This window comes from Balaenoptera borealis, assembly GCF_965194805.1.
Source record: "Balaenoptera borealis genome assembly, chromosome: 2".
In the NCBI taxonomy this organism is placed as follows: Eukaryota; Metazoa; Chordata; class Mammalia; order Artiodactyla; family Balaenopteridae; genus Balaenoptera; species Balaenoptera borealis.
This window is the reverse complement of record NC_138867.1, coordinates 43142651-43154768: the sequence shown is the minus strand read 5'-3', so window position 1 is coordinate 43154768 and position 12118 is coordinate 43142651. Positions and strand designations below refer to the sequence as shown.

The 12118-nt window shown below is 41.0% G+C and overlaps 1 protein-coding gene across 6 annotated transcripts in view; it reads left to right on the top strand.

The window, feature by feature from the left end:
• Positions 1 to 12118, top strand: part of ARL15 (ARF like GTPase 15) — a 538502-nt gene that overhangs the window by 396193 nt on the left and 130191 nt on the right. For 4 of the 6 annotated variants that reach the window (XR_014241859.1, XR_014241860.1, XM_082382492.1 and 1 more), the window contains exon 6: positions 1923 to 1961. The exons of the other annotated variants lie outside the window; for them this stretch is intronic. Coding sequence is in view for 2 of the 4 variants with exons in the window: in XM_082382492.1 (XP_082238618.1) it covers positions 1923 to 1961 (39 nt within the window). In the remaining 2 variants the exon portion in view is untranslated. The remainder of the gene's footprint in view (positions 1 to 1922; positions 1962 to 12118) is intronic. 6 annotated transcript variants of the gene reach the window in all.

Genomic DNA, 12118 nt, shown 5'->3' with positions numbered 1-12118 from the left:
TCTGCTTCCTGTAGGTAGGTATCTTTTTCTTTCTTGAGGTTTGGGAAGTTTTCAGCCATAATTTCCTCAGTTACATTTTTGATCCCATTCTCTCTCTTCTGTGATCCCTCTAATGCAAATGTTGATATGCTTAATGTTATCCCAGAGATCTCTTAAATTGCTTTCATGTTTTAAAATTTGTGTTTCTTTTTGCTGTTCTAATTGGGTGGTTTCCATTATTCTGTCTTCCAGATCATTTATGTGTTTTTCTGTATCAGTCTACTATTCATTCCTTCTAGTGTGTTTTTTATTTCAGCTACTGAATTCTTCATTTCTGAATGGATCTTGTTTACATTTTATAATTCTTTGTTAAAGTGTTCACTGTATACATCAATTCTTTTCCCTAATTCAGTTAACATTTTTTATGACCAATGCTTTGAATTCTTTATCTGGTAAATTGTTTATTTGTTTTTTTTTTTTTTCAGGGGTTCTCTCTTGCTCTATCAATTGAGTAGTTCCTCTGCCTTTTCATTTTGCATAACTTTCTCTGTCTCTATGAATTTAGGTGAAACAGTTACCTATTGCATTCTTGAAGGGGTGTTCTTATGTGGGAGCATCTCTATGCCAATGACATGTGCCCAGTGCCTTTGATGGGAGAGCTGGATTTGACATGGAGGCAAGTCATGTCTTTCCTCAGGGTGTGCTGGCAGCTGTCACCTTGGTACAGGGTGGAACTAGAGACAGAGGGGCTAGAGTTGGTGCCAGGTATGAGGCAAGATTTCCCCTCTGCTCAGTGGCCATCATCACCCTACAGGGCCAGGGTCTGATCCCAGGTTGCTGTAGCAGGAACCCTGAGTTTCACGCTCAAGCTGGTTCTGTTTCCTTTAAGCGTGTGTATTTTCCCTCTCCCCACACTGGGACCTTTGCCACAGAGGAGGGGAGTACTGAAGCAAGTGGAGCCCGTATGGGCCCTTGGCTCATGTCAGCTGCAGGCAGAAGTCTGATGCACTGCCTATACAGGCGCTGGCAGCTCCGCTCAGATGCAGCCTCAGGTGCAAGTTCCCTGTGTTCCTCACAGCGAACCACTGCCCCCAGCCTCCGCTGTCCAGGCCCTGTTGTGGGATTGCAGGTGGGGCCCACATGGACTCTCAGCCCTGTGTAGGGGAGTGAGCTGTGGTGGAGTGGCCATCAGAGATCTGGGCTGCTTCTGAGACACTGCTCAAGTAAGTGCCAACAATGACCACTGCCACACCACCCAGGCTCCACCCCAGACCCAGATGCCTCTGCATCCCAAGGTTGAGTCTTTTCTCCAGTTTTGACCATCCCAGATTCAGTGCCACACTGTGACATGGAGTGATCGGGGCCAGAGTTGGCTCAGCTTGGCCTGGGGCTCACAGCAAGGTAGTCGTGGGAAAGCCAGCATCCTAGAGCAGACTTCTCTCTGCCCTGCCCCAGGGGCAAGCCAGCGTGCACATGTTTCTCAGGAGTGGAGTTTAGGCTTCGCACAGCCCTTCTGTTAGTCTCAGTGGTCCTCAAAAAGCCAAGTGGACTTGTCTCCCCTGCATAGGACCCCAGGACTGGGGCACCCAATATGGCTCACTCCCCAGGGCAGGTGTCCACTCATGTAATGTTTTTTTCCTCTGAGTTCCCTCCCAGGGGCACAGGTACCAACCAACCCAATCGTTTTCCTTCCCTTTCTACCCAATTTCGTGTATATCTTTCTTACAGCCTTAGTTGTACAGAGTCCTTCTGTCAGTTTCTGGTTAGTTTTCAGTAAGAATTGTGCCACATGTAGATATATTTTTGATGTGTTCATGGGGGGAGATGAACTCTATGACCTCTTACTGCACCATCTTGATCCAAACCCTCAATGTTTATTATTTTTTAAGGATACTGTATTTAATAATGAGGTATCCAGTTTTAACTATAATTTGCTTTCACAGATAAGACTGTTTCCACAGGAGACTGCAGGGTGTGGATGTGTGTGAGTATGGATTTGAGTATTTTAATTTTATTTATTTATACTCTACTTTCTTTCACAAGAGAATTTGAGGTGATAGACTCTAATATTGCTTCTGACAGTGGATATGATTTTATGTAACACTCTTCACTCAGACTGAAATGGGTGTTAATGACTTCCTCTCTGAGAAGGTTTTTGATTCAGACGGAATAAAAAGCGTGATTTGAAATGTACAGTGAGAAGCCCCCGTATCTGGCCTGATCTGAACTGATAGTTGAACAGTTAATCAAGAATTGGTTAAAGTGTCTTGACATTAAAAAATAAAATGTATACATACTCTAAATAATTTATTTTAACTTAAAACATACAGATGGTACTCATCTTTTGATATTGGGCCAAGGTCTTTTCTCTGAGTATGTAGCCACTAATTAGAGTTCTGTATCATATTTCTTGCATGCAACACAGCCATTACCTATGATTTTCAGCTCCTGTTTCTTTAAAGTAAAACCATAGTTAAAGACACTTGGGGAGCCATCTTCTCCTTTCCCTCCCAATCCTTTAGAGTCATCTTACCTAAATCTAATTCCACAGCAGTTTGTTTTTAGTGACTTATTTTTATAGATTTCTTTGAACCTATCCCATTTAGTTTTTCATAGAAATAGAAATTCTCTTTTCTAGTTCATATTTCATTCGTTGGTATCACATTTAATAACATTACTTAATGATAATAGCAAATCTGATTGCCTTGATGAGAATTATGAACAACTCAGGAGCAAAAATGAGCAGACAGGCCAGAGAGCAGTCCACCAGTCAAGAACATCAAGGGTGTAGCCTCATCATTTGGTGTTATATCCACCAGGTGTGGACGTTCACTGTGTAGGTAGCATTAATCTTTGTCTTGTATCAGTGTGATGAAGAGTCAGCTAATCCCAGACAATTAAGTGGAGGTTAATCAAGAGAGTTTTTAATTGTAACTATATGAAATTTTGTTTTGAAACCAGCTAGATATTTGTCTTCATCTGTGACTGCTTGATTTTTAACTCATATTACACCATTAGTCCCTCTTTTGGATCAGTTATGTGGCAGATGTTATTATTGCTGTCCTGCCTTCTTTTTCGTCATGGCACTTATTTTTACCTGACTTTACTTAGTTCCTTACATATTCACTTGATATCTGTCAGTTCCTTCCACTGCTGAGTAAGCTCCATGAGGTCTGGGACTTGTACTGTGCACCTTTGTATCCCCAGAAATCAAAACAGTGAATATGTAGTATGAGAGAAATGTGGCTGTTTCCTTCCAGCACTTGTTTTAGGCCAATTTGATGCTCTCACTTGTCCCCAAGATCTAGTGATTTCTACTTTGAACAAGAAAGAAGGACAGAGAGTACGTACCTTGGACTTTTGGTGCTCCTCCCTGAGGAGCTTTCCAATCCAGTTGCTAAATCTCCTGATTCCACGGAGGGAGCCTGATGGTTCATGCTGATAAACCATCGATTGAATCATTAACAGGGCTTTTGTGCTTTGATTTTTGCTTTAAAAATGTCAGTTCAGAGTAGAGTTTTTCCACCTCAACATTATTGACATTTGGGGATAGATAGCTCTTTGTTGGGGGGAAGGGGAAGCTGTCCTGTGCATTGTAGGATGTTTGGTAGCATCCCTGGCTGTTACCTACTAGATGCCCATAGCAACTACCCCCTTTGCCCACCCCGCCCACCCCCCAGTTGTGACAACCAAAAATATCTCAAGATGTTGCCAAATTTCTCCTGGGGGGGGGGGGCGGAGCACAGGGCATAGTCACCTTGCCTCTTCTTCCCTGTGTTCCCTGTGGAGAACTCAACTAGGACCCAAGTCCACACTAACAATGCTGTGGTAAATCCAGTCAGTGGCTTTTGAACCTTCATTTCTGGTGCTCTCTTTATGTCTGATTGTAATGTTCTCCAGACTTGTCTTTCACAGGCTTTATTCCGAGTTCAACTAGTCCTGTGTGGGGTTTTTTGGCTAAAATTCCTCAGGACAGATTACCACTCAGCTTTTCTTTCCTCAGGCTTCCTGCAAGCCTCTTTCCAAGCTCATATTTCTCAGTTGCCAGGATATTAGGCTCCTGACTATATTGCCAGCAGGAAGAGAAATTCTCTCCCCGTGACTAACAACATGGCAGTTTGTTACAAGGCCATTTGTTACCTGTTCCCCTTGCTCAGATATGTGACTGAGGCAGCTGTCAGCTTATTCTGCCTTTCCCCCCATCTCTCCACACCCTCCTCTTTTTCCTTTTCCTCCCAGTGTTCCCATGGTGGCTCCTTGCTGGAGCCAGAGGACAGACTGCTGACAGGAGCATCCCTTGGATATCTCTGCATCTGGACAGGGCCATTGGCACCCTCCATTGGTGGCTGAGCAGTGCGTGGCCTGCTGTATTTGTCTGTCTCCTGCTTAATGCCCAAGAATTTGAATCTGCTCCAACATCTAAATGTTGTCGTTGTTAGGACAGCATGCTGCCATAGTACCACAAGGCCAATATTAATGTTTATTTGGGTTCCATATATTAATATTTTGATTTGTTACTACTGCTGTTGCTTTCTGATGCCTCACAACTGTGACATTGAGATAGGGGACATATAGTCCATTATAAAAGCCAAATAAACTAGAATATATAAACTATATTTGAAAGATTTTTATATCTTTAACCATTGTAAATATAAATATATTTTTTTCCTAATGTTTTGTTGAGTCAAAGAATCCTTTGAGTTGGCCAACTGATAGTGGTTTGGTGAAGCACATTAAGGGTACCAATATTGAATAAGCAGGAAGAAGAGTTACACCCTGAAAAAATGAAGCATGTCCTCCCGGTTGTCTGATCATTGACTGAGGTGTATTTAAGGTATGCAGCCTTGTATAACAGGAAAAACTGAGTATGAGGCATGGCCAGAAACCAATTTTTAAATATACAAGAGTTTTTGAAGGAAAATTCGAAGTGTGAAATAATATAGTCATTGTCATTCATGTGTCAGCTAACATCAAGTTACCTCAAATGTTTTAGTAAAGTTAAGTCTTTGGGGGGTGAAATTTGATGTTCACTCCGAGGCACATGTTGGATTTGAAATATACCAGGCTTGGGGTCTTCTTTCTCTCATGCCATTCTGCAGAATTGTAGGCTTTGGTGGAAAACAGTGCAGTTCCGTAACACAAAAGCGTAAATTCTCAGATTGGTAGGTCCTTGGAGCACATCTGCCTGTCCCCGTCTAAGTGTTTAGCAAAGCAGAGGAGGAATAATCTAATTGGGTTGATCCATTTCAATTACTGAGGCAGACACCATTGTTGGTAATGGATGAGTTGTTCGGTTTTTTTTCCCAATACCTCTTAACCTCATAAACTATGGAATTCATATCTTCAACGTGTACTTTACAGTAGCAAGATATCTACCCCTCTTCCCACCCACTCAGCCATTTCAATATGCACAGTTAATGAGTATTAAGTTTAAAAAATAACCTTAAAAGAATCAATTTCATGGTGAATGCATCTAGTTAAGCAAGCCATTTAAACAACATTTTACTCGTGTGTAGCAGACCATTTTATAAGTTACTGATAGCTTTACAAGCCTGTGTTTCAGACAAGCTAATTGGCTGTCTCTGATGTGTTTGGGGCTTTCACTCATTAACTCTCCTTCCTGTCTAGTACATACTTGACTAGCTCTCATACATATAGGTAGGACTTTTTAAACAACCGTATTCTCTTGCCAGGAGAAAGATTTTCATAGATAGATTTCTTCCAACTTACGATATTTGCCTTCTTGAAATAAAAATAAATCATAATTGAGTATTATCCCCAAACATGGAAGATACAGAATCAAGTATAACACCCTAAGAATGCTTGGTATCCAAAATGAATGTTGTTTTGAAAGAATGGAATAAAGGGAGGAGAGAAGAGGGAAAAGAAAAAGTGGTTAGCTGTTGGAAGCTGGCTGCCTCTGTAATTAATGGCTATGTTATAGATGTAATTGAAAAGGCCGATGCCTGCACCTGCATGCAAAGACAAGTGTACTGATGCTTCTCTTTTTGCGTGTGTCAATGCTTTCCATTCTCTGAGATAAGAATTAGCTGCTTTATGTGAACATAGATTAAAGGAATAGCTCAAAACATAAGTGTCCTATGGGTCTTGAGGTTTCTGGAGTGGTTCTGTTTTCCATGATAGGCTGTTTACTTTTCTGTTTGCAAACAATTCACTGCAGCTGCCTGTTGCCATATGTATATAATAGAGTTTAAATCAGCTAGGCCTATAGTTTCAAAACTGTTCATGAAATCCCACCTCCTATATGAAACCTTGGCCTAATTAATTGTGCAGAGTGGTAACTTCTCTCCAATATTCAGTTTCTCTCCTTTACTAACATTTTAATATGGGATGAAATATACTACATATTGTGTTGCCCTTTTCATTATAGTTTCATTGTACTGGGTATATTATGTCTGGCATTGTACTGGGTACATTAGAGAATACAAAATAATTTTTTCATTATTTGTGCCTTCAAGGAACTGAGGAGTCATACATATGAAAAAATTAGAGAATAATTATCCAAAATCTGTGTTATTTTAGTAAAACTAGAAGATCCTAGTGAATCTGGGTGAAAATGGAGTTCACCTTATACTTGTGGGCATGCTTCATCCCCAATGAGTCTGGATATCTTAACCCATTAATTTATATAATAATTATTGATAATGTCTGTTTCAAAGAGAAAGTAATGGCTCACATAAATGAATTCATAATTGCCAAAAAGTAGAAAAAGCGCAAATGTCCATCAACTGATGAACCTGGATAAATGAAATACAGCCTATCCATAGAATATAACATTATTCAGCCATAAAAAGGAATGAAGTACTGATACATGCTGCATGTGGTGAACCTTGAAAACATTATGCTAAGTAAAAGAAAGCAGGCACAATTTAATTTAAAATGTGTAAGCGATCAGAATTGGCCTCCTATGTAGAGAGATATGAGAGTTTAGTTAAACTTGTAAATAGTATTAGACTATCTCAGAACTTGAGAGTCAGTGAATATATAAATTTAATGGAAGAAAGTTTTAAGAATTCTTACTAGAAAATAAATAATTCCTAACTACTTCAGGATGTTTTGATTCTTAAGACAGTCTAAGAAAATTGAATATATTAAATTTATAAATGGAGTTTTGAAATGTTTGAGTGGTTAACTTAATTAAGTTTTTAAATGGACCTAAATAATTTTCAGCCCCCTGAATGTATTTGTTAAAACTTAACAGATGTATAGATAGAATATTAAGATTTTTAAGTTGAATATAATAGTTTCAGGAAAAACTAGGTTTCAGATACTATAAATTTAATAAATTGTATATCCCTTTTAAAACTGCAAAGTAACAATAACTGGTATTTCTGCGTACTAAAAGCCATCCTTAAGGACACCAAAACCCTCAAACTGACAGGTTACCCTGTACCCTGGAGTCCCTGTGGCCTTTAGGAAGTCTCCACATGGAAGAAACCCAGGCTGAACACAAGAAAAAAATAGGGCTTTGCTGAGAGATCTCCCTTCTGCCTGCTAGACCACAAGTGGGAACATCTGAAATTATAAGTGGGGCCTGGCCAGGTTGAAAAGCCAACTTCTCTGTCCCCCTAAAGTGTGAGGCAGAGCGGAGAGGAAGAGGGCTGGCAAGCCAGGTCACACGGAGGCCCCTGCCAAGGGCTTCTTGTGCCTCTGCTGGACAAAGCACGAAGCTGCAGCATGTGGTAGGCCAGGGTTTGGGAACTTTTTTTCTCTAAGAGGCCGGATAGTAACTCTTCTCGGCTTTGCAGGACACGCTGTCTCTGTGGCAATGACTCAATTTCGCCACTGTAGCATGAAAGCAGCCATAAATAAGTGAATAAGCATGACTAGGTTCCAATAAAACTTTATTTACGGGGAATTCATGGTGGCGTGGTGCTGAGGAGGCAACCAACAGTGGCTACCGTGCCTAAGGTCACTTCGACTTTGAAAAGTTTCTTCTATAACATTAAGGCTTCCCCTTGAGGTGATAGGAGGACATCTGCTGGGTCTTCAAAGATGTTCCTTTCCACCTGTGGATGGAAGCAATCTGGGGTGGGAAGCAGGAGCTGGAGCAAAGGCCCGTGTGCAGGCATCCCTGCAGGCTGCAGCGGGCCAGATAGAATAACTGGAGTAGAGGAGGGTGCCAGTGGGGAGACTGGGTGTATTTCACTGCCCCCTGAAAACAGGAAGCATCCATACCTAAGTCTGTGCCTTTCACAGTGATTGTCTGCTAAGCAAGCTTTGGGGCTAAGAGAATGAAACACCCCGCCATCCCCAGGTATATCAAAAAGAGAAAATAGGTATATGGATAATTTGTTCTGTAATTCCAGATTAGCAAATTAAGCAAAAATAGGAGTGCTTTTCAGATCCTAAATCTCACCACCAAAGCAAATGGGGTCATTTTATTTGGCTCTTCTGGAGCAGGCTAAATCCTCCTGTGCAGTGGAAGCCTGGGTTTCTATATAATTATTGTCACAACATACAGCATTCTATACACGTCGGAGGTTACTGCCTGGGCAAAAAGACTTCTAATAAGGGTGAGGCTCAATCACAGGTCATAACCTGCAATCATTTGTCTGGTTTTTAATTATTCCAAGGTCAGACAGGCTGCCCTCTGCTTAAGAAACAAGCCGTCTTATCAGAAGTACACTTTTATATTACACTTTTATATTACTGCTTTTATATTGAAAGCAGTCGTCCATTATAAATATATATCCCCAAGTAATACTACGTATTGGTTAACATCAAGTTGCCATTTTCTGGTCCCTATTAGTACTCAGTGAAAAGGTATAATATCTACTCTATGTTGTCATGTCTTTGTAACTGTGGCAAATTGGTTTTACTTGTATTATTTATTTCTGCCTTTAATGACATATTTAGTACCTTTCTAAGGATTTCAAAATCCTGCAAGCAGTACAGTGAAAGGGGGAACAGCTGGTGCTGCTCTCTCTAGACTAACCTTTCTTTGAACAAGCTGCCAAGAATGCACGCCGAAGAATCTTAATGACGCCCAGCACTTTATCTCTGGACCCCGTCCTGGAGCCATGGCATGGGCAAAGTTCTCTCTGACTTTGTTGAGGGTTACCAAGTGAAGCCTGTTCCATGAGCTTCTGCAGTGAAGACAGCTAAGCTAGAGGGTCCCTTTGCAAACATCCATACAAGATGCATATACTCAGTGATGTGCTGGGAAGCATTTAACAGCCAGTTCTCTAGAAAGAAAAAGTCCTGGTTTGTTGCTCTTGCCGATTTCCGTGGTGTAAATACTCCAAACCATGGCCAATTGCACGACCTGTATGATTTGACATCCTTGTGTCTGGAATTGGAAAGAGAAGGCACACAGTCAGTATTTCAATACAAAGGTTTTCTGACCATGTAAATACAATAGGTGCATCTGCTGTAGCAACTACAGCAAGGAGCTAGGGTGTAGCTGAGCAAGGGCAGCTACAGTCATGGACAATATTGTGCAAAATTGCGCAGTCCAGGGCTTCCCTGGTGGCGCAGTGGTTGAGAATCTGCCTGCCAATGCAGGGGACATGGGTTCGAGCCCTGGTCTGGGAGGATCCCACATGCCGCGGAGCAACTAGGCCCGTGAGCCACAACTCCTGAGCCTGTGCGTCTGGAGCCTGTGCTCCGCAACAACAGAGGCCGCGATAATGAGAGGCCCGCGCACCATGATGAAGAGTGGCCCCCTCTTGCCACAACTAGAGAAAGCCCTCGCACAGAAATGAAGACCCAACACAGTCATAAATAAATAAATAAATAAATAAACAAACCCAAAAGTTAAAAAAAAAAAAAAAAATTGCACAGTCCATTCAGGCTCTGTTAACATCCTCTTAATTGGAGCCCTGGGGTAAATTTATCATCCAGACGGTACTTTTTTTTTTTTTAATTGAACTACAGTTGATTTACAATGTTGTGTTAGCTTCAGGTGTACAGCAAAGTGATTCAGTTATATCTATATATTCTTTTTCAGATTATTTTCCATTATAGGTTATTACAAGATATCAAATATAGTTCTCTGTGCTATACAGTAGGTCCTTGTTGTTTATCTATTTTCTTTATAATAGTATGTATCTATTAATCCCAAACTTTTAATTTATCCCTCCCCCCCGACCATACCTTTATCAAAGAGTTAAGAACCAATATGAACCTGTCCCCAAAAAACATTATTCATACAGTTCTTTAAAGAGTACAAACCATGCAATGGACACATTGCTATGACAAGGAAGCCATATTGAATCCACTGAGTTCAAGAGAGTTAACTGAGTCGTGTTCTCTTGCATCATCCTCCGGCTTTCCCTTCTACCCATCAAGTCCACAACTGCAATTTTTCCTGGCTTTCTGAATTTTGTTGACGATCCTCACCCTGTAGTCTCTACCGTCTGTCTTATCTGTTGACCTGTCACTCTCGATTGGAAGGAGCCAAAGTTGTCAACCTAGACTCCGTGAGTCCTGATTCCTTCTCAAAAGATGAAGAAAGAAGGTGCCTTTATTCCTGAAGATTTTTTTTTTCAACAATCTTCTACCAAGATACTTCTTATTCAAATTGACTTACATGATTTCAGAATTATTCTAAATAATAATATCCCTCTTTATGTGAATCAATTGCTTTTCCTACTTTCAGTTGAAGTATAGTCAGAGTGCTCTAAGTGAGTGAAAAAGCCTTTTGTAAACTCTACAGTACTGAACAGTCTTTCATGGCCACTAAAGAGCCCGGAGCAGGGTGGGGACTTGTAATCTTAACACACAAATGATGAAGACCGTCCCCTCATTGGGCTGTTGTTTCTGTTTTGTTTTGGTTTTACAGTATTCTCTCAAATCAGTGGAACCCCATACATTGGCAAGGGGAGCGCTGGCACAGGTAGCTCATTAGAGCATGTTCACGAGTCTCATTCAAGAGGTAGTGGTTGAATGAATGAAGCTGTAGGAAGCCAACTTTCAGGATGCAGATTTCCAAAACAGCTTATACTGATCCTCACTCCATCACAGCCACCCCCAAGCTTAAGAGAGGTCCGTTATAATCGGCTCGTTTTTTGCAGAGGGAATATACGTGTGTGTGTGTAGATGGGGATCTGGGGAAGATGGGGGAGGGGAGAAGATATCCAGCTTCTATCTCTAGTGGTGAATGTATGCAAAAATAAGCTCTTAGCCCCAGACAGGCTCAAGAGATACCTGCATCCACAGGGACAGGATCTGGACATGTGGTATTCTGGACATGTGAGGGGAGAGGGTGCTTTTAGTTATAGCAGTGACCGGTTGGTGCTGATGGCATTGCGTTCATTAGAACTAGGGGTGACATATTCTAGGGTACACAGCACAGTCCTGTGCATCCTAAAGAACTGTCAAAAATCACCTTTTTAATGTCTTGCCACACATTCATGTGGGTCAAAGCACTGTTTATAAATATCTGAGCTTGCAAAGCAACTCTATGTAACATGAAAACACTAAGTAACCCTTTGTGGAGCATTCTATCACCCGGCTCCCCAGAAGTGTTTAAAGGAAAACGAGGCCAACTCTGACCACACACTACTTACATGGTTTAATAACAAAAACAGAAAAAAACAAGCAGCTTATCATTATAAATAAAGTAAGATTTACAGATTTTTAAAAAGGAAAGACCTATCATTGCAGTTCAGAAACTATTTATGTGACTTCTAGAAATTTAGTCACAACAGGTTTGCAGGAATTAAAAATAAAATTTTTGAATGTGAAGTAAGGGCAAGATAGGAAAAACAGTGAGTATCATTACAACCCCATTAGGGGTCCTGTAAGTAGGAAAGAATTGTTTTGTTACTTCTCTACTCAAGGAAACATAAAGGACATCTCCTACCCAGTGAGTGGGTCTCCTATGCTATGTAATGTCTCACAGGTTCAACAGCTGCTACAAACATTATCAGCAATGAGATGGTGCCGATTTGTCTCTGTTATATTAGGACTTTATAGTAAATGCGATGTGTGGATAACAATGCAGTAATTCAAATCACCCCAAAGTTTTGTGAGTGAAGAAAGGGCTCTGATGACATAGCTAAAATAGGTTGGCAACTTATGGTGGCTTTGTTTTCCTATCTCTAGGGTGGATCAGTGGCCACTAACAAATGCCCACTCTCTGTGGCCACCCCAAAAATAGCTCGATGACCAC